General features: G+C 36.6%; 1 protein-coding gene across 2 annotated transcripts in view; it reads right to left on the bottom strand.

Moving 5' to 3' along the window:
* Positions 1-23,279, bottom strand: part of sema5a (sema domain, seven thrombospondin repeats (type 1 and type 1-like), transmembrane domain (TM) and short cytoplasmic domain, (semaphorin) 5A) — a 182,683-nt gene that overhangs the window by 27,462 nt on the left and 131,942 nt on the right. For both annotated transcript variants that reach the window (XR_007182444.1, XM_048174264.1), the window contains exons 15-16: positions 14,624-14,771; positions 1,067-1,292 (exon numbers count right to left, since the gene is read on the bottom strand). Coding sequence is in view for 1 of the 2 variants with exons in the window: in XM_048174264.1 (XP_048030221.1) it covers positions 1,067-1,292; positions 14,624-14,771 (374 nt within the window). In the remaining variant the exon portion in view is untranslated. The remainder of the gene's footprint in view (positions 1-1,066; positions 1,293-14,623; positions 14,772-23,279) is intronic.

Raw genomic sequence — 23,279 nt, 5'->3', positions numbered from 1 at the left:
CAAAATATTGCTTTGAATTAATGTAATTCTCCCAATTGGCTTAAGTTAAAAATTCTAGTGGAAAACGTTAACATATTTTTTTTTGTTGAACCAATATTTTATTTTTTAGAGTGTGCCGGTACTGAGACTCGAACCCGCGACCTTGGGGTTACAAATCCGACTCTCTAATCATTAGGCAACAAAATGTCATTTTAGTTTGACATTTATCAAATACTGAATTACTCACTGTTTTACTGTATTTCAGCTTTCAAATGGAAAAGCTGCATTTGAGAGCAACAAAAGATTTCCACAAACTGGCAAATTAAATGTTGCTGTGATGTTCTTTACATGGCTCTGAATGTTTTTTGTCATTTTAGCTCATTCGCTCGTAAAACAAAATGGAAATTAGTGAGATGGAAAATACCAAAAAATAGCTCTGGTCATTAGCTATGTGTGTGGCTTCTCTTAATAAATGTCTGTTGAAGATCAGAGCTTCACTGTAGAATATGAGTGTCTATAAACATCACTCACAAACGAAATTTACTGTTACAGGGTTTTCACTCCATATCCGTTATATATATACCTCTGTGCCACTCTCATAACCCGTCAGTTAACAGCTTGTTTACAAACCACAACCAGTTCACAGATGTGCAACATAATGCAGCTGCACACACGCAGGAGGTAAATAAATACAATTAAGTGCATGTGTTGCACTTTGTCAGATAGGAAGCCCCCCAACCACTAAGGGAAATGACATTCTCTGATTTGACTTAATTAGCATGTTCCTCGTGTCTGTCGGAGGCAGAATGCAGCCAAGAGCACTTGTGTTGGGTAAGACAACACTCCAAAAACTGATGTAGCGAGCCCACATAGATGAGAGAAAGAGTAAAAGAAAGAGAGAAGCACTAGAGCACATCATGTTGTCTTTCCACTGATGGACATATAGATCAAGTGGCTTGCCTCAAAGTCACTGCGGGCTCACTTCATCAAAGACACAGGGAGAAAAAGCAAGATGAGAGCAGAGAAAAGGACAAGGCTGAGTGACAAATGAAGGATCGCAGGATAGAGCGACAGAATGAGATCTCACCGTCCGTGGAGCATCCCGTGGATCCGTCGCTGGAGCAGTACCTCATCTCAATCCTCTGTCTCCCTACTTCCAGCAGGTTGGGCTCCGGCACTCTCGCCTTACAGGTGTATCTGAACCGCTGCTCGTAGTGACCGCCATTGTCCGAGATATTCACTGGTGTCCATGGTGTCCAAGGAGTGGTCTTCTTTAGATCCGGGCAAGGGAGGGTATTACAGGACTGGAATTCCTGTACAAAACAACAAAATATATTATAACATTTATTAATAATATAACAGTATTTTTATATTTTATGTATTTATAAACTATAAAATATATATTATATATTTAATATGATTTATAGATTTTTTTTATTTAAAGAGTAAATAATAAAATATATATAATATTTATAAAATATATATAAAAGAATATAATATAATAAAATACTTAAAAAATACTTAAAAATACATTTCAATAGTATTTCATATTTTATACATTTATAAATTATGAATATTGTATATATTATATAATTTAATGTTTTTATTTTATATAAAATATCTATATAAACTGTATTCTCTCTCTCCCTATACATGTGTGCTATCAAATTAAATTATAAATTATATATATATATATATATATATATATATATATATATATATATACACACATTATCACATTATATATATATATATATATATATATATATATATATATATATATATATATATATATATATATATATATATATATATATATATATATATATATGGTATATTTATTATTATTTTTTTGATAACATTTATGCTGAGAATGTTTGGTGATTTGTTGCCATTTCGCTGGCGCCTATGAAATATTTTCATCGCGCTCTTTGCTGAACATGGCAAGTCGCAAACAAGTCAGGCAGAAAAGGTCATTGATCAAGTTTAATTTATGGCCCGCAAGGAGAAAAAGACTCTGAAATATGAGGGAATAAATAAGTAAGTACATCCTACACAAGCTAAAATGACATTTCGATTTGAATGGAACCTCGAAGGACTGACAAAAAGACAAAAACTGTCACTAGCATGGAACAGTTAAAATGAGCTTCGCCAGCGTTGTCTGTTCTAACGTCTCGTCCTAGTTCGGCGGGGACAAATCTAACCTCTTAAATTCCTGATTGTTTTATTGCATTTCTATAATTGATATGACATTTACACTGCCTGTATCCTTGATCTGAACCAGCAGTTATGAGCTTTCAATCCTTTGATTTATGATAATGTAGAGCGTCTTCTGATACCAATGTCTAGCACTTGAGGCAGTCAGATTCATGTCTTGACACCTTAATAAATCGGCCTGAAACAAGGAGCTATAGATTTCCTGTAAATCATATGTGTTCATTTGGTGGAGTGGGGAGCTGTGTCCATTCTCACTGCATTTATTTATGCTTAATAGACCTTGAATGACTGCCAGACCTTGGCAAAATAAGATAAAAGTCCTTTTTGTTCATCCGTCAATCTGTCAGATGGAGGGAGAGCTGATGTGAAGCGCTCAGACGGCAGTCTAGCTCACCTCCCCTCCCTCCACTCATCTCTTTTCACCTCTTTTCTCCCGAGGACGAAGAGCAGATAGACAAGGTTAAAGATATGGAAAAGTTTAGGCATTGTTTATAGTGCGCTCTGCTTTTGTTTTCACACTCTCTTTGTTAATATTTAATGATGGTAAATATTATGAACTCAAATCAGCTGACTCAATGCTTTTTTACCTTAGTGAGCATCAACACATCAGCTAGAAAGGTTCTACCATGCAGAGATTTTTGCAGTAGTCTATGTTTTCTCAGAGACAAAAGAGGGTTGGGTGTATTTGTGACTATGCATAGTGCAATGTTAACGGTAGACTGCACTCTCTCAGAACACAAAAGCAAAACGAGTTACTCAATAATTACAAGCTTCCATTATCCACGTCTGGATGCCTCCACAAATGAACAAACTACAAGCTGTGATACATATATATATAATTATGTAAACATGCCATTAAAATAGTTTAGTTTCGTTTTTTATTACTGTGAGAGATAAATATGATGAAAAAATGTGGCTTGTTACCAGGCATTTGCTAGGGGTAATTTGGGTGGTTGCTAGGGTGCCGCTTGGTGGTCACTTTACTGGTCCAAGTCACTATGAAATTTTGGGCCCTAGATATGGTTTGAATTACTCTACAATCCATTTTTTGGTTCTGTTTTGTTACTTGCCAGGAGAAAATTGTCTGATCAATAAAGTATAGTACAAGTACAAGTCTTTAAATAAAGTATAAAGTAAAGAGTAGGCTATAAAGAAAGAATATACTAACACAAACACACACACACACACACACGCGCACACGCACACGCACGCACACAGAGGTTTCCTTGTTTTATGGGGACTTTCCATAGACATAATGATTTTTATACAGTACAAACTGTTTAACCCAAAACCTACCCATCACATTTTTACATTTTCAAAAAAAATAATTTTGTATGATTGAAGCTTATTGTGTTAAGTCGATAAATTAGGCAGCAAGTGAACATTTTGTCCTCAAAGTTGATGTGTTAGAAGCAGGAAAAATGGGCAAGTGTAAGGATTTTAGTGAGTTTGACAAGGGCCAAATTGGTCAGAGCATCTCCAAAACTGCAGCTCTTGTGGGGTGTTCCCGGTCTGCAGTGGTCAGTATCTATCAAAAGCAGTCCAAGGAAGAAACAGAGGTGAACCAGCGACAGGGTCATGGGCGGCAAAGGCTCATTGATTCACGTGGGGAGCGAAGGCTGGCCCGTGTGGTTCGATCCAACAGACAAGCTACTGTAGCTCAAATTGTTAATGCTGGTTCTGATAGAAAGGTGTCAGAATACACAATGCATCACAGTTTGTTGCGTATGGGGCTGCATAGCTGCAGACCAGTCAGGGTGCCCATGCTGACCCCTGTCCACCGCCGAAAGCGCCAACCGTGAGCACAGGAGCATCAGAACTGGACCACGGAGCAATGGAAGAAGGTGGCCTGATCTGATGAATCACATTTTCTTTTACATCACGAAGATGGCCGGGTGCGTGTGCGTCACTTTGGGCAATGTTCTGCTGGGAAACCTTGGGTCCTGCCATCCATGTGGATGTTACTTTGACACGTACCACCGACCTAAGCATTGTTGCAGACCATATACACACTTTCATGGAAACGGTATTCCATTCATGGCGTCTTTCAGCAGGATAATGCCACAAAGCAAAAACGGTTCAGGAATGGTTTGAGGAGCACAACAACGAGTTTGAGGTGTTGACCTGGCCTCCAAATTCCCCAGATCTTAATCCAATGGAGCATCTGTGGGATGTGCTGAACAAACACTGCACTCTAACAGTATTATACTGTATTTTCATAGAACAGTAACATGCTGTATAGTTTACAGAATGTCTGTAAATATACAGTAGTTTTCTGTTTTCAGCCCGTTTCACTCGCAATATAGTATCAATACTGTAGAGGCATTGCATTATGGGATTGATTTTTTTTTCCCATGCTCATTTCAAATTTCTAGGCCAGGCTTCTCTCCCAAAGCTTTTAGCTTCTCTTTTAGCTTCTCTCCCAAAGCTTTTAGTGTTTCCCGTCGACTCTTCAGGGTTTAACGTTATCATTAAATGCAGAGATGTATAGTAACGAAGTAGAACTACTTCACTACTGTACTTAAGTACTAAAATGCGGTATCTGTACTTTACTAGAGTATTATTTTTTTCTCCTACTTCCACTTTTACTTCAGTACATATTTTCAATGAGTTTAATACTTTTACTCCGATATTTTTTTATGTGCTGCATCGTTACTCGTTACAATTATAAAAATGTTACGAATCATTCCATTCCAAACCCACATTACCACTGCCAGAACGGTGGATGGCAGGTTTGATGAAGCTGGCACATCATTGAGCGAATCAAGCGATTAAGAAGACTGCGCGTGCTCCCGTTCTGCCTTTTGATCAGCGAAAAAGATGAACGAACCAAAAACACCACCTTCCATCCCATCAGTAAGTTAAGCCCTTTTGCTAACTAGCGACATGCTGCGGTGTTCACTTAACGTTAACTAGCTATCATAAAGGCTGTCACGCAGCACGTTGAATGGTATTTTTGACCCATCACTAATGTCAACTTTCTCTTGTTTTATGACAGCCTACTGTTGCCAAAAATAAATCGTAGAGCATGTCTCCTTTGGTGCTGCTTAATCACACGCCCGTTTTTATAGTGTAGTAGTGTTTTATAGGTTAATGGTAGTATAGATTTACACTGACATAACTAATGCAGGAGTTTTCCTGCACTGAAATGTTTTTGGCGGCTGCCAAAGTCTTATTTGTACGGTGGTGAGTGATGTAGAATAGAATGACTGCTGCACTTGTCAGGGCGCATATAAGAACGAGCAGCGAGAGAGAGAGAGAGAGAGAGAGAGAGAGAGAGAGAGAGAGAGAGAGAGAGAGAGCGCCCCGGCCGCGCGCGCGCATTCACCGTCTTAAAACAACACGAGCGCTGTCTTGCTCTCAAATTGCTCTCTATTTGTTTACATAGTTAATGTGCACTGTGAAGTAACATATACAAACAATGAACAGCTGTATTTTTATTAACTAAGATTAACAAAGATTAATAAATACAGTAACAAATGTACTGACCATGGTTAGTTCATGTTGGTTATTAGTCTAATACATTAACTAATGTAATGTTAACAAATCAAACCATATTATAAAGTGTTACAAACAAATCATTTACTCAGAACACCTCTTGAAATGAGAATATAAGTGTGCTTACCCCATTTTTTTAGTAAGAGTGGTTAGTAAGATTTAATCTTAATGAACTACAGTATTTTCAGGTTATTTATATGACAATGTGTAGAAAAATTACCTAAAAAAATAATTTAGCCTAGTTTAGACTGGAGTGAGGTGAAAACAGAAAAAAAGTGCAAAGCAAGTTGTTGTTAGCTAGCTGTTAATTTTATTCAATTGTATATGGTAGAAAATTAGACTATTAGTCAAAATAAACTTTTTGGTAATGAAATCAAAGTGCTGACAACAAACAAAGCATCTCAACTTGTCTGCATCTCAAGTGGTACTTAATCACACTTAATCTGTTTTTGTTTACAAAAAGTTACAGCCAAAGGAATTGTGATTGTCCTTTAGGTTTATCATATGAAATAATAAAAACAATATGATGTTCAAACATTTGACTACTTTCTTTAATAACTACATAACACAATACTTGTACTTTTACTTTCAGTACTTGAGTAGTAAATTTTAAAATAAACTACTTGCAATACTTAAGTACAAAAAATGTTGAATACTTTAGTACTTCTACTTAAGTGTGGTGCTTAAAGAGCACTTCAACTTCTACTCAAGTCACTTTTTTGATAGAGCAATTGTACTTTTACTCAAGTCTCGGTCTCTAGTACTTTATACATCTCTGATTAAATGATATTTTAGTGAATATAGTGTGCAGTTTTAAACTTTTGAAGCGTCAGTTTTTCGTTCACGTCCACTTTGTCATGAATGGCTTGATCTTGAAATGTTAAACTTTTGTTTCTCATGAGCAAACGGTTAACGTTAATGTTTCATGTTTCATGTTATAGACAAACATTAGCATATGTTATTCTTACAACCTAATTTTTCTTTTTTCTAGTTTCAGGCTCTTCATCTGATGTAGCTCCATTGTTTACGTACGTGTTATACTTATTTTCACGTGTATCAGGTTTATGACAATGAATTCAGTGCATAAACGATTTTATTTTGTCAATTATTTTAAGATGCATCTTTTCTGAGGTGTAACAGGACACATTACTGAAATCATATGCTTAGTTGTGAGTCCTTGTGTTCACAAAAATGCTATGGTGAATGAATGCACAATATTCACTTCTCTTTCTTTATTTCTCTCTCTCTCTCTCTCTCTTTGCTTTTCTGCTTTTAGGCTCTTTGACATATACCCTAAACATGGCTCAAGAACCAGGAAGGGGGGAAAATGACCTTCTGTGAAATATAGTTTTGTTAACGCAAGTATTGCACCTAATTTCACATGTGATGTAATCAGGTTTATGAATGGACTACTTGCACTGAGGCTTGTAACACACTTACGTTTTGAAATAATTCAACTTTCCTATTTCCGCTTACTTACTTTAACAATGTGTTTCCTACCATTCTTGACCTTGAATGTGTAAGTTGTGCTGCTGCCTATGGAGGAACAGATTTCATCAAAATATATCTCCATTTGTGTTCCAAAGATGAACAAAGGTCTTACGGGAATGGAACGACGCAAGGGCAAGTAATTAACAACAGAAATGTAATTGTTGGGTAAACTAACCCTTAAAGATTCATTTAAATATTTAACATTGCTAAATGTTTTGAGGCAGGTACCACTTATTTATTTAACTATTTTAAACGACTGGGATAAGAGCACCAACACACACAAGCTTGTACTTATCCTTACTTTATCAAATTAATTTAAAATGTAAATTCAACAGGTATAAAACATGAGAAAAACAGTAAGAGAAAAACAGTTAATGAGAAGACGAGCACTGGACTGCAGCAGGTTAGTGGTGTATTTAGGTGAGCTGAATGCTTTTACCAGAAACTCCCGAGATGTAGTATGACGTACAACGCAGAAGCAGTTGTGCAGTCCATTCAATAAATAAATGATTTCATTGAATACGATTATAAGCATTATTTTTTAGTTGCATCTTTTCTGAAGTGTTAATTGGACATTTTAACTTACTGCAATCAAATGCTTAGGCTGTTAGTCCTTATGTTCACAAAAATGCTATGCTGAATATATTCACAATATTCATTACTGTTTTCTCTCTCCTTTTTTTCTCTTTCTTTTCTGCTTTTTTAGGCATTTTGACATCAACCATGAACACGGCTCAAGAAACAAGAAGGGAAAGTGACTTCCAAGACTGGCAACAAAAAGGAGCATTACTGAAAAACTTGTAGGCCTACTATTTCTTTTTACTCCACATTTGGAAAAATGTTAAAAGTAAATAAGATTGCTGTATTGTTCATTGATAACTGTTGAGTGCATTTATAATGTTTATAATCTTTTTTCCGTAAAAAAAAAAAAAAAAGTTTTAAAACTCAGAGTATGTTGCTTTCCATTTCCTTTGCCATAACATAATAACAAAAGTATATTTTTAATTATTTAATGACAAATATAAGTGCAGTATGAAAAGCTGTATAAATGCAGTTAATAGGTGTAGATAAACAGTATAATACTGTAAAAGTACATAATTTTACAGCAGGATGCTGTATTTGGTAATTACAGTACTATACTGTAAATGTTGTTTACAGAAGCAGTCCTGTAAAAATACAGTATGTGGCTGGCAACCCAGCTGCCAGTATTTTACTGTAAATTTACAGCAAAATTTTTTACAGTGAACAAGTCTGATCCATGGAGGCTCCACCTCGCAACTTACAGGACTTAAAGGATCTGCTGCTAACATCTGCTAACATACCACCGCACACCTTCAGGGGTCTAGTGGAGTCCATGCCTCGACGGGTCAGGGCTGTTTTGGCAGCAAAAGTTGGACCAACACAATATTAGGAAGGTGGTCATAATATTATGCCTGATCTGTGTATATTATAGTAATACTATACCTTTTCTCAACAACCTGCACATATTAAAAAGTATGTTTGTAGTATATAAATGTATATGTAATACAATAGTTTTTGGTATTTTATATTTATAAAGTGTACAATTTTGGAGAATGTGGATTACAATGGATTATAATTCATTATTATAGGAGAGGAAATTGTAAAGAAAAGTAATATCACACCTTCCCTCAACAACCCGTGAAAAAACAAATATGTTGATCGTTTTTCTGGTTTCCAATAAAACACCTTATAAGCAGCCATCAGAAAATTCATAAATTTCCAATCGCTACAAAGCATGACTGCAAAAATCTCTTTTCGAGGGTATTAAGTGAAAGTGATAATGCAGCAGAACGCACTCAAACGCATCGGCCTGCGGTGCTGATGCTACATTGGATTCAATGAGGTAGATGTTCTCACCAGCTGGGTGAATGCCTACATATGGGCAGGGCATCATAATGATGATTTAACACTTACTGATGTGGCGATGTACGCAGCCTGATACTCGTATGCCGGGCCTCCCGTGATGTCTGAAACGCGAAAACATGACACGACCTAAACCGAGCAAAATCAATCATGTTTTCTCATCGATAATGAGGTTACGCGTGGATAATACAACCTTTCGGATTGTTTGCTCTCTTTCCCACTCCTTTTTTCAGCTCTATCATTACTCATCCTGTTCACGTTTTTCATTTCTATAATTCTCCATCCATCTCACTTTATTGGGCTCTTCCTTTCCCCAATTCTCTATTGTTCCATTCTTGTTTTTTCCGCCGACAATCTATTCATTATCCCCCTCTCTCTCCATCTTTTTCAGACTTCGCATTCCCCGAGTATATTTTTCATCCTCAGAATTACTGTATTACATACAGTTCTCGTCCATCACTAATGCATTATGGGTAGCGGAGGCAGGGATTAGGGGATGCCCTGTATGAAGCTCTGCCAGTCCCCGTTCAGTCTCCAGGCATCTGCTGACTAATGAGTAATCCCACTCGTGCTCTCTGGAGCTTTCTAACATCATTACATCCACTTTGCACACACACACACAATCCTCAATCCTTTGTGTCCACAAAAAAAATGCAGCGTATCAGCAAATATGTGCGTGTTGGAATGTAATTGGCCATTCTACGGCTCACATCTTTGACACTATATGCCCCCGACTCCACAGAGAAAGCAGCCTCTAGGATGTTTTACAGAACACAACAAACTTCAATCCATTACGCAGGTGCCGCTGATTGCATTCATTACCAGCGGTTCACCTGAGACACGTCAGCTGGCCGCTCCACAATGGACCACCAAGACAAATAGTCTCAATTATTAGTACAGAAAAGCACACAGTCAGTCAGGCAAGACTACGGAGCATGATACACTCAGTCAAGGGGGCGTAATGAAAAATGCTGTCTTTTGGGAATGTTCAAATTCCTCAGAGAAAACTTGTCTATGACCACAGCGTAGGTTAAATTAATACCCACGCTGCACAGTCACCGTAGAGAAATGGGATGCAGAGTTTTTATGGGTTGTGGAGGGTTTTATGTAGTAGTCTGAGATATATTCGAAAGAAATTAATAAACTCAAGAACTCCCGGAGGACCATCCAAATGGTGTCATAAGAGATAAAACTTCAGAGGCCCTGAAATGAACACTCACACACACAAGGTACACAAGGTACTTTGATTTACTAAGAAATAAAAGATGCTAATTTGCTTGAGCAATCTATTAAACAGTGTGTGTACTTTGTGAGTGCATTTTGGGTGATTTAATCAGAATAATTGTGCAAATGACCATGCTATTTGGACAAATCATCCACAAAGTGGACTTAGCTTGAGGTACTGTAGTTCTACTAAACGTTAGTCATGCCACACATGCTGCAGGATGACTTAAAATAATTTAAATAATTAAAAATTAATATTAATATACAGTACAGTCCAAAAGTTTGGAACCACTAAGATTTTTAATGTTTTTAAAAGAAGTTTTGTCTGCTCACCAAGGCTACATTTATTTAATTAAAAATACAGTAAAAACAGTAATATTGTGAAATATTATTACAATTTAAAATAACTGTTTTCTATTTGAATATATTTCACAAAGTAATTTATTCCTGTGATGCAAAGCTGAATTTTCAGCATCGTTACTCCAGTCTTCAGTGTCACATGATCCTTCAGAAATCATTCTAATATGCTGATTTGCTGCTCAAGAAACATTTAATGTGTACAATTGTACAAAATATTTGTGTACAATATTTTTTTCAGGATTATTTGATGAATAGAAAGTTCAAAAGAACAGTGTTTATCTGAAATCTAATCTTTTGTAACATTATAAATGTCTTTACTGCCACTTTTGATTGATTTAATGCATCCTTGCTGAATAAAAGTATTCATTTCTTTAATTTCTTTTCAAAAAAATAAAAATAAAAATTCTTACTGACCCCAAACTTTTGAACGGTAGTGTATAATGCTACAGAAGCTTTGTATTTTAGATAAATGCTGTTCTTTTGAATTTTCTATTCATCAAGGAATCCTGAAAAAAAAAAAGTACACAACTGTTTTCAACATTGAAAATAATCATAAATGTTTCTTGAGCAGCAGATCAGCATATTAGAATGATTTCTGAAGGATCATGTGACACTGAAGACTGGAGTAACGATGCTGAAAATTCAGCTTTGCATCACAGGAATAAATTACTTTGTCAAATATATTTAAATAGTACACAGTTATTTTAAATTGTAATAATATTTCACAATATTACTGTTTTTTACTGTATTTTTAATTAAATAAATGTAGCCTTGGTGAGCAGACGAAACTTCCTTTAAAAACATTAAAAATCTTAGTGGTTCCAAACTTTTGGACTGTACTGTAAATCAAATGATATGACAAAGTTCTAAAAAACAAGACGTTTATGCCGGACTGCTTCACAAATGAGGGTCAATTCAACGCTGGATTTGCACAAAAGATTAACATGACAGCACATGCAAGTCAATGAGATGAATCACCTCCACAGCAACTACATACATTTATCCACTAACATTCAGAAATGTCCAGATGCATTCTAAGGGGCCGTTCACATGTCGCGTCTAGAAAACATCTCCTCCTTTCCAAAGCGATTGCCTTCCCGTGGCGTCTGTCATTGCTATGCAACCATGATCTGCGCTCTCCGCGATGACAAGGAAGTTTCAGCAAAGGATTAATTGATTTCTAGCCCTTGCGTTAGCTTTACTACTAAATATATTTATGGAGATGAGAAATAAAAACCCGCCCTGTACATCTATGATCAGCTGTTCAGCTGAGCTTTCGATGTTGTTACGGAAAGGCTGAATCTGATCGGTTGGTTCTTGTCACATGACCTGCAGTTCGCTTGCGGCATTCTGAAAAGTTGAGATGTGTTCATCTCGCCGCGGCATAGTCACGCCTGAAAAAAACTGCATCGCTTCTATTATGAGCGCAAAAGACGCAATATGTGAACGGCCCCTAAAAGTTGTAACTTCTTCTTGAGTATCTCCATCAGTGTACGACTCCAGTTTGAACAATGTAAGGCTGAACACCGTTACTGACAATCCTCATTTTGGCTACGTAAGATTCTCCAGCTTTGTTGTTGTTGAGCAACTGAAGCGTGAGCTGTTAAAGCTCCGCCCTCTTCTGGAAAGTGGCCAGGAGCAGCAGCTCATTTGCATTTAAAGGGACACACACAAAAATGGTGTGTTTTTGCTCATATCCAAATAGAGGCAAATTTGAAAAGCTATAATAAATGGTATAATAACACATTCTGGGGAAACCAGAGACTTATATTGTATACATGCATTATTATATATCAGCAATGAGCAATCAATCAATCAATCAATCAATCAAAACACTGCAGATACCCAGTAGCAACACTTTTCAACTGGTGGATTCAAACTAAGTGGATAGAAGAAAAAAGCAGTATTATTTACACTTGAAATGTGTTAGCTGACATTATGGGCACTTTGAGAGGTGTATATTTTTGGTATAAACACCTTCTTATGTCTGCCATTACACAAAACTTTCCTAATTAACACTAAGAAAAAGATGGGGGGAAAAAGTCTTAAATCCTTACACCAAACACTGTACTTCACAGATTCAAGCCTGTCACAGACTTCAGCTGTGTTGATTCTGAAAATACACTTGCCCTAAGACAAAGTGATGGTAATATCTGAGTCTTATTATCTGAGCATCATTACACTGAACATATGAAGGATCTCACAAACAGACAACCAATTAGGGGTTGCCATGTATTCATTATTAATTTTCTATCTACTCTGACACCTGGCTACATTCTTGTAAGCTTCATCACTATCATTACAGAGAGGTTACAACCACTGTGACAAACAAACCCCTGTGTAAAATTACCAGCTGAATGACACATCATGTTTTTATTGTATCTGACAAAACAACCACCAACTAGTATTTCAAAGGGGAATTTTTCATAAAATGATAACAGCTGTTTGCACGTATGGCCCAAGCCAAAGTCTGGCAATCATCAGTAAAAGAAAATAATATGACGCTTGCTTATTAAAGCATCTGTTCTTAAGTATTACCTCTTTGAGTAGATCAGCAGCTCGCCAGATATATAACTTCATGTTCACATGGCGCAAAAATAGTACAAAAATCCAAATCAGCCAACGCACCACCCTTGTACCCACACGCATACATAATTATATACATCAACATGATGTTGCTGCCCTCGCAGCCTCTGTGGCATTCCTAGGATGCTTTGGCGTGTTGGTGTTTTTGGTGTCGTCTGCATGGTGATGGATTTGAGGCAGCTGACCTTGAGGCTAAACACGCACACAATATGACAGAGCTTTACCATTAAGACTCACAGGAACGTCTGAACTTTCTCTCAGGCCATTGTGTCTAGAGCCATTCATCAAGTGGAGAAGATCAAAAAGGTTGACAGCCTTGATTTCTAAAACTGGACAGATCTTACTATTCCTTATAAAACAGTTTAGCAAATAGCAAATGAACTATTCAAAGCTGTCCCAGATTCTCTAAATCATTCAAACCACTTCCACGAATAGCATGAAAAGTGAACCGCGAGCATGTGATCTGGACTTATTCTAAACTAGCAGCGAGTGGGTTTAAAAGTAGAGTAAGAATATCACAGCTAGCTCATGGCTGGAAAAACCCAGCTTACTCTAGCAAGGCTAACACACACGCAAAGCTCCTCCCAGCTTTCCAAAGGAGGATATGCATTTTGGGATTGTAAGATGCTCTTGACTGATATAGCGTGTAGATATACACTACCATTCAAAGGTTTGGGGATGAAAAATGTCTCTTATGCTCACTAAGGCTTCATTTATTTGATCAAAAATACAGTAATATTGTGAAAAATTAATACAATTTAAAATAACTGTTTTGTATTTTAATATATTTTAAAATATAATTTATTCCTGGGATGACAAAGCTGAATTTTCAGCATCATTATTCCAGTTTTCAGTGTCACATGATCTTTAGAAATCATTCTAATATGCTGATTTGGTGCTCAAGAAACATGTTGAAAATAGTTGTGCTTGTGGAAACCATTAGGATTTTTAGATGAATAGAAAGTTCAAAAGAACATTTATTTAATTTTTTTTTTTTTTTTTTAAGTATTTACTTTCAATTTTGAGCAATTTAATGCATCCTTGCAGATTAAAATTATTAATTTCTATCAAAAAAAGTTTAACCCCAAACTTCTGAATAGTAGTGTTGATGTAGATGTATTCCTCCATAGGGAAAAGTGTGCAATAGGTGCAACTTGTGCACTGTTTTAGACACCTTTTGCCTATATTAACCATGCGATTTAAATATAGCATACAAACAATTAAGATATTTTGCACACCATAGAGTAGTCCATGATGCTTCTGCTCTTAGTTCTTGTAATATTGTAGCAATGGAACCTATATATAAACACTGAACACACACTTTTCCATTTCCTCAGTTCAAGGTCTCATAAACAAGCTGAGTAGTAATATGAATGTGACATACAATGCTGCATCCAGGGCATTCGTTTCCATTCTCGCATGTTCGTCGTCGCGACTGGATCCCACCGCCGCATGGAACTGTGCAACGTTCCCATGAAGACCACGCTGACCAATAAACATGAGGGGGGCAGGGCAGGTGCTCGTTGCAATATCTAAGAAAGATTAAAACAAACATCTCAGCAGGCAAATAAACATTTTTTTCTTCACAAACCCATCTCCCAGTTTTTCACCCATTCTGATTATGCAATAAAAACCATAGCCTTGATAACAGAATATGAATCCTCTAATGCACAAATGATGAAATCACAAAAAAAAAACCTCTTTATTTTAAAATAAGAATATAATAATTTCCAATCTTTTTTCCCACAGAAATGTAACTTTGCAACTACATGTCAACTACCAGTCGTTAGAATATTAGTAGACTTTCGTCTTAAAGGGATAGTTCACCCAAAAATGAAAATTATCCCATAATTTACTCACCTTCAAGCCATACTAGGTGTATATGACTTTCTTCTTTGAGCCGAACACAATCGGAGTTATTAAAAAATATTCTGGCTCATCCCAGCTTTTTAGAGTTTTTGGAGATCCAAAAAGCATATCAATCCATCATAAAAGACTCAAGTGGGTTAATAAATGCCTTCTGAAGTGATTATAGTTTTTAAAGTTTTAAATATGGAAATTTTTAATACAAAAACCATCACTTCGCTTCAGAACACCTTTATTAACCCCCTTTTGCCATATGGATTATGTTTATGATGGATGGATGTGCTTTTTGGAGCTTCAAAAACTCAAGCTCCAATCAATCCCATTACAAAGCTGGGAACAGCCAGGATATGATTTAATATAACTCTGACTGTGTTCAGCTGAAAGTCATTTACACCTAGGATGGCTTGAGGGTGAGTAAATTATGGGATAATTTTCAGTTTTGGGTACACTATCCCTTTAATGTCTGCTAACATATAGTAGTTTCAAATTAATGAGAGTTAGTTGACATGTAGTTGCAAAGTTACTTATAATTAGTAGAATGTCTAAAATGGACTATCGAAATAAAGTGTAAAAAAACCTAGAGGTTTACAAGGAAACAAGAAAAAAATATCTATTTAACAGGTAGGAACTGCAAACCTACAACCTGAATTCCAGAAATGTTGGGACGTTTTTTAAATTTGAATAAAATGAAAACTAAAAGACTTTCAAATCACATGAGCCAATATTTTATTCAAAATAGAACATAGATAACATAACAAATGTTTAAACCGAGAAATTTTACACTTTATCCACTTTTATCCACTATGAGCTCATTTCAAATTTGATGCCTGCTACAGGTCTCAAAAAAAGTTGGCATGGGGGCAACAAATGGCTGAAAAAGCATGACATTTTGAAAAGATTCAGCTGGGAGAACATCTAGCAACTAATTAAGTTAATTGATATCAGGTCTGTAACATGATTAGCTATAAAAGGGATGTCTTAGAGTCTCTCAGAAGTAAAGATGGGCAGAGGTTCTCCAATCTGTGAAAGAGTGTGTAAAAAGATTATGGAATACTTTAAAAACAATGTTCCTCAACGTCAAATTGCAAATTTGCAAATCTCATTATCTACAGTGCATAACATCATCAAAAGATTCAGAGAAACTGGAGAAATCTCTGTGCATAAGGGACAAGGCCGAAGACCTTTATTGGATGCCTGTGGTCTTCGGGCCCTCAGACGACACTGCATCACTCATCGGCATGATTGTGTCAATGACATTACTAAATGGGCCCAGGAATACTTCCAGAAACCACTGTCAGTAAACACAATCCGCCGTGCCATCTGCAGATGCCAACTAAAGCTCTATCATGCAAAAAGGAAGCCATATGTGAACATGGTCCAGAAGCGACGTTGTGTCCTGTGGGCCTAGGCTCATTTAAAATGGACTGTTTCAAAGTGAAAACGTGTTCTATGGTCAGACGAATCCAAATTTGACATTTTTGTTGGAAATCACGGACGGTGTGTACTCCGGGCTAAAGAGGAGGGAGACCTTCCAGCGTGTTATCAGCGCTCAGTTCAAAAGCCAGCATCTCTGATGGTATGGGGGTGCATAAGTGCATACGGTATGGGCAGCTTGCATGTTTTGGAAGGCACTATGAATGCTGAAAAGTATATAAAGTTTTTAGAGCAACATACGCTCCCCTCCAGATGACGTCTATTTCAGGGAAGGCCTTGTGTATTTCAGCAGGACAATGCAAAACCACATACTGCAGCTATTACAACAGCATGGCTTCGTCATAGAAGAGTTCGGGTGCTGAATTGGCCTGCCTGCAGTCCAGATCTTTCACCTATAGAGAACATTTGGCGCATCATTAAACAAAAGACGACCACAAACTCTTCAGCAGCTGGAAACCTATATCAGGCAAGAATGAGACCAAATTCCAACACCAAAACTTCAGAAACTCATAACCTCAATGCCCAGACATCTTCAAACTGTTTTGAAAGAGGAGATGCTACACCATGGTAAACATGCCCCCGTCCCATCTTTTTTGAGACCTATAGCCTGCATCAAATTTGAAATGAGCTCATTTTGTGCATACAATTATAAAATTTCTCAGTTTAAACATTTGTTATGTTATCTATGTTCTAATGTGAATAAAATATTGGCTCATGTGATTTGAAAGTCTTTTAGTTTTCATTTTATTCCATTTTAAAAAACGTCCCGACATTTCCGGAATTCGGGTTGTACAATAATGACTAGCTAGCAGTTGTGTAGGTCTCCAGGGGCAGGAAATGCCTAGGTTAACCTTAGTGTAATGAGCACTGATGGAACTATGTCTTATCTAAATGAGGTCTGCAGGCAAAGTGAGAGGAGGCTTTCTGTGCCCGTCTGTCCACTTGCAAACCCAGACGTGTGGGCTTTACAAGTAGTTGTAATTGAAAGGTAGCTGTAATTGGTATAAAGCATGATGATTGGACACACACAGTCAATCATTCCGGTTCTCATGTGGTCTCACTGTAATCAGTGGATCTTTGAAAGGAAGCGAATAATAAATGAAGTCAGCTTCCTTTTGCTCATAATCAGAACAAAATGACCTCAATCATCCTGAGCCTGAGATGACCCCGAAACAGAAAAATAATGACTACAGATGCTCTAGGAACAACGTTTAAAAGTAAAGTAGGGAAATCAGAACAAATTCTGTGCATTGTGTATTATTTTAAGACATTTATGAAAACCGCAATGAAAATACCTCATTGTTTAAACAGAAATCAGCAAGCTAATGACATCATATAACGCAAAAAGATGCTATGAACAGGGTGAACTTGATTTCACCAAGTAGAACATGTTCTTGGATCAACATCCTTGTTGATCCTGGAACACCATTTCAATCAACCCAATCAGATTTGAGGGATAGGTTTACAGTTAAAGGGTTAGTTCACCCAAAAATGAAAATAATATCATTTATTACCCACCCTCATGCCTTTTCACACCCGTAAGACCTTCGTTGATCTTCGGAACACAAATTAAGATATTTTGGTTGAAATCCGATGGCTCAGTGAGGCCTGCATAGCCAGCAATGACATTTCCTCTCTCAAGATCCATTAATGTACTAAAACCATATTTAAATCGGTTAATGTGAGTACAGTGGTTCAATATTAATATTCTAAAGCCACGAGAATATTTTTGGTGCGCCAAAAAAACAAAATAACGACTTATTTAGTGATGGCCGATTTCAAAACACTGCTTCAGGAAGCTTCGGAGCGTTATAAATCAGTGTGTTGAATCTGCAGTTCGGAGTGCCAAAGTCACATGATTTCAGCAGTTTGACACGTGATCCGAATCATGAATCGATACGCTGATTCATTATGCTCCGAATCTTCCTGAAGCAGTGTTTTGAAAAAAAAAAAAAAAAAATCTTAATTTGTGTTCCGAAGATCAACGAAGGTCTTACGGGTGTGGAACGGCATGAGGGTGAGTAATTAATGACATAATTTTCATTTTTGGGTGAACTAACCCTTTAATGTCAAGTTAAATCAAAAATGAAAATTCTATCATGATTTACTCACTGTCAAGTTGTTCCAAGCCGGTATGAATTGAACAAAGAAATTCATACAGGTTTGGAACAACTTGAGGGTGAGTAAATGACAGAATTTTCATTTTTGAGTGAACTATCCCTTTAAGGGCTTCTACACCATTCTTAATAATCTTATCATTTCCCTCTGATTTTAGGTATAAGTTATAGGTAGGGTTAGGTTTTGGGGTAGGGATAGGGTTGAGACTATGTTTTTGGACAGGAATGTTGTTCCAGGATCAACAAAAGATCTTGATCCAGGAAAATGTCTTACAACCCTATGCTATGCACAGTTGAATTATATTAAAAAAACATTAGGGAGAATTCATTAATAAGCTGCACCACTTCTGTGTAAAACATTTCAAACTTAACCGCTCTCAAGGTGGTAGATGAAATAGTGCTGTGGAGTGAGTATTTAAATTAAGTCATTGTCATACTTTCCCTACAAAACACCACCTTTCAATGTAAATTATGCTCATTATAGATTGCATCTTAATTTTTGCCTGCCTAAATTAATGTCACACTCCTCCTGGGAAAGAACATGTTTGTATAAGGAAAGAAAATAATTATACAGCCTTCCATATGGTTGATATTGATCTATAGAAGCAAAACTTAAGGGAAATTACACAAGATCCATTTTTATTTTCCCGTGTCTGCAACCACTTTCTTCAACAAAGATATCTGATGATACAGTATGTGTATACTGTATGTGCAAATTAGAAAATAAGACAATATTATTAGATACAAATAAGAAAAAGAAAAAGCATTTTAAAATAGGAATGAGTACACATTCCCATTGGAGAACGATTGATCACAGCAACTTGTTGTGAGTGATGTAGCGGGCAATAAAAAATTCAAGAGATTCATATAAGAAAGATTTATAACCAAAGGAAACCTACTGCCAATTTGCATATGCAAATAGTGTTCATTCAAATCGGATTTGCTAAGTTTAACAAGTTTGCCCCTGTTCTGGCACAAAAAAGGAGAAAGAAACAAACGATCAAAAGAAAAAGAAAAAAGTGGTAATTAATAGCACATTTGAGATGGTGTATGAAAAGAATGAGGGAGCCTGTAAAAAACACATTCATTTATCAAATGGATTTCAGGCAGAACAAAGTAGTGGAGTGTTGCAACAACAGTTCTTTGCCTTCAGGCGTTCTGTCTTGTTTTGGAGAGTTTCTGAGCACAAATGAATGGAAGTTGCTGGCTCTGCGTTTACAGACACCCAGTGCCGGGATAGATATATGGCTTTTGACCAGGGCTGGATTATGGACCAGGCCAGTGGGGCCACTGTCAGGGACCTCCAAAGCCTCAGGCTCCATGACCTGAGACTGTCAAAAATTAATATTTTAAAATGTAATTTATTCCTGTGATGGCAAAGATGAATTTTCAGCATCATTACTCCACATTAGTCACATGATCCTTCAGAAATCATTCTAATATGCTGATTTGCTATTTGAATATTATGTTGAAATCAGTTGTGCTGCATAATATTTTTGTAAAAATGGATACATTTTTTTCTTTGATGAATAGAAAGTTCAAAGAAACAGCATTTATTTGAAAAAGAAGTCTTTTTAACATTATTCTGTAATTGTCTTTATGGTCACTTTTGACCAATCTGATGCATCCTTGCTGAATAAAAGTATTCAAATCTTAAAGGGATAGTTCACCCAAAAATGAAAATTCTGTCATCATTTACTCACCCTCAAGTTGTTTCACACCTGTATGAGGTTTGAAATAAATCCCTCTTCAAATTCAGAATGAATTAGTTAGTAAAAGAGGATAGAAAATTCATTTTTGACCATAGTATTACTTTAACCGATACCATTACTTTAATTTTACTTTGACTCTCATTCTCTCTCTGTCTCTCTTTCTTTCTCTAACCCTCTTTGAGGACATCTCATGGTGACCGAGCCACAGCAGAGCGGAGTGCTGAGGACTTTGCCATCTGGCAGCAGTCTGGCGAACAGGGAATAAAGTGTGACTGTACATATGAGCTGAATACCTCTGAACAGATGCCCAATGGCTGAGCAGGACAGAAAGAAAAAAGTTCCCTGCAGTACTAACAAGTGAATCCAAACTTCTTTCAATACCAGACAAAAAGACCCAAAACTATAGAGAATTTGCAGTAGCCAAAGTGGAACAAAAACAGGAATGTTGCTTTCTTCTTTTGGTCCAAAGCAGCGTCCTGCTAAAGGAACTGACAAAGCACATTTGAGCCATTAATTCGGCTCCCTTCAACCCTAAATGAAAACTGAGGGCCTGACGCGCTCCCCGGATATGTTTTCACAGCCATTATGCACTGCTGGGCTGGCCGAGGTGTTGTATTAAAGTGGATGGGTGGTGTGAAAAACTCGCAAGGGCTTGTAGACTAGCTAGACTGGAGCCAAACTCAAAGCTTGCACCAGAACTTTTCTGCTGATTATTCACAGCCTTTATGCTCAGACACCTAAGGGCATCAAGTGCCCCAGCACCTTGGATAAAAAGTGTAAGCGGGGGGCAGGAGATGGAAAATGCAAGAAGTGGCAGAAATCCTCTGCTTCACAGTAACCTGCAAAAAAAATACCAATCTGCAGCCCTCTTCGTGTTTTAAGCCTATGTCTGTGTTTCTATGGCGACTCAAAAGACAGCGGCATGCTCGTTCTGTCCCGTACCAATGAAAATTTTATTGCTCAGCAGTTGCTCTTTCACAGGCCAAGGGACTTAAATGAAACAAAAGAAGTATAAAACTATCAAATTAATTAGAAGCTCATATCATGAGCTTGGATGAATTCCATTACTTTTTCCAATGAGAAAGTTTATGACTTGTGATTGCAGACTTTGGTATCTTGGGAAAGCTGAGCTCTGTTTGTCATATTTTCAAAGCCTCTCTAAAATGAGAACGATTAATATTAAAATAATCACACATAACTTAGGCATTCTTAGACATTCAGAAATCATTTTAATATGCTGACTGATAAATAAACATTTTTTTATAATTACCGATGTTGAAAAGCTTAATTTTTTTTGTGGAAACATTGTGGATTCTTTGATTTTTTTGGAACAATGTAAAAATGTTTGCTGTCATTTTAATGTATACTTGCTAAATAAAAGAATTAAAAAAAAATATTAAAAAAAAATCACACTGAACCCAAACTGTACTACTGTGCACAGTAGTGAACACTTTCAAAATTGTTGATTTTCTAATTCAGTTATGTTAATAATTTCTTATATTTGGGCCTATGCAGTTCATGCTGATTTCTAATATTTTGTTTCTAATATTTGTAATATTTTAATGTTTTTCATTTTAAGGTTACTAATTTCAATTGATTTTAAGGATTAAACTAAATGGTTTACTGTACAAAAGTAAACAAAACTGTCCTTTTTCGTGTCATTCACTTTTGTGTACACTGTAAACTCAAATTAGTTGGTAAAACTCAAATAAATTGAGGCAATCAGTTGCGTAAAAATTTTTAAATAAGAAATTCAAAGTTTAACCCTCTACCGCATAGTGTTGCCATATGGCAACATACACTTTGTGTTCATTTCCTTGCCACTGTCTCTTTAACAGAACATTCTCGTTTTTTTGTTGGTAAGAGAAGACCTTAGTTTAGCCCAGGGGTAGGCAAGTTTGGTCCTAGAGAGCCGCTGTCCTGCTGAGTTTAGCTCCAACCTTAATCAAACACACCTGAACAAGCTAATCAAGCTCTTCAGGATTACTAAGGCTATAGGCAGCTGAAGGTTTTTTTTCAGGGTTGGAGCTAAACTCTGCAGGACAGCGGCTCTCTAGGACCGAACTTGCCTACCCCTGGTTTAGCCAATGATGTGCTTTGGTTAAGTCACATGACATGCAATTTTTTTCTGTGGCGCGATTTTCTGACAGACTGCCGTCTCTTGTCGGTAGTTGCTGAAAGCTAATTAAAACGTCAGTAACAAACAAGGACCCGCCCATGTCACATTCACAAAAAAATTGTTAACATCATCTCAGGTAAGTTATGAAAACATATTCACCTCTCAAAAAAAATTATGAAATTCATTTTTGGTAAATCGATAAAATGTCTGTGTTGCCATATGGCAACACTGCGCAATAATGGAATGACATTATTATAATAGGTTAGCTAGCTAGCAAAGGCCAGCTGCAGTCTGTTAAGCTGTAACAATAACAACATTAATGCTAGTCATATAATGTTGATTAGTCGTATGTCAAGGACTGCCATGGCATTTATATTATGGATTAAATCAACATCGGAGACCTGCCACCACAGCCAGTATACTGGCCCAGACCTACCACTGGCCTACCATGGTCTCAAAAAGGCAGGTGCAAGTGGATGTAAGTGTATTGTTAGGGTGAAGTGCACCAAATGTGATGTGTACATGTGTCTCACCTCTGAAAAAAAAAATGCTTTTTGAACTTTCATACAGAAAAAAGGTGAAGTTTCAAGGATTATGGGGGGTTCATGTTCATAACCTTCCTCTTATAAGATTGCGTAATGTTGAATTTTCATGAACTACAATATTTTTGGTTTTATGTAAATGTTTTATGATACATGATGAACAGTATTAGATTTGTTTTTAACTGTCTACATTTGCAATTTAAATAATATTCACGAAAAACGTAATGAAATTCAAAGAATATAAAGCATT

The sequence above is a fragment of the Megalobrama amblycephala genome, linkage group LG22, assembly GCF_018812025.1.
Source record: "Megalobrama amblycephala isolate DHTTF-2021 linkage group LG22, ASM1881202v1, whole genome shotgun sequence".
Taxonomy (NCBI): Eukaryota; Metazoa; Chordata; class Actinopteri; order Cypriniformes; family Xenocyprididae; genus Megalobrama; species Megalobrama amblycephala.
The sequence above is the reverse complement of the archived record's forward strand: the minus strand, read 5'-3'. Positions and strand labels throughout refer to the sequence as shown.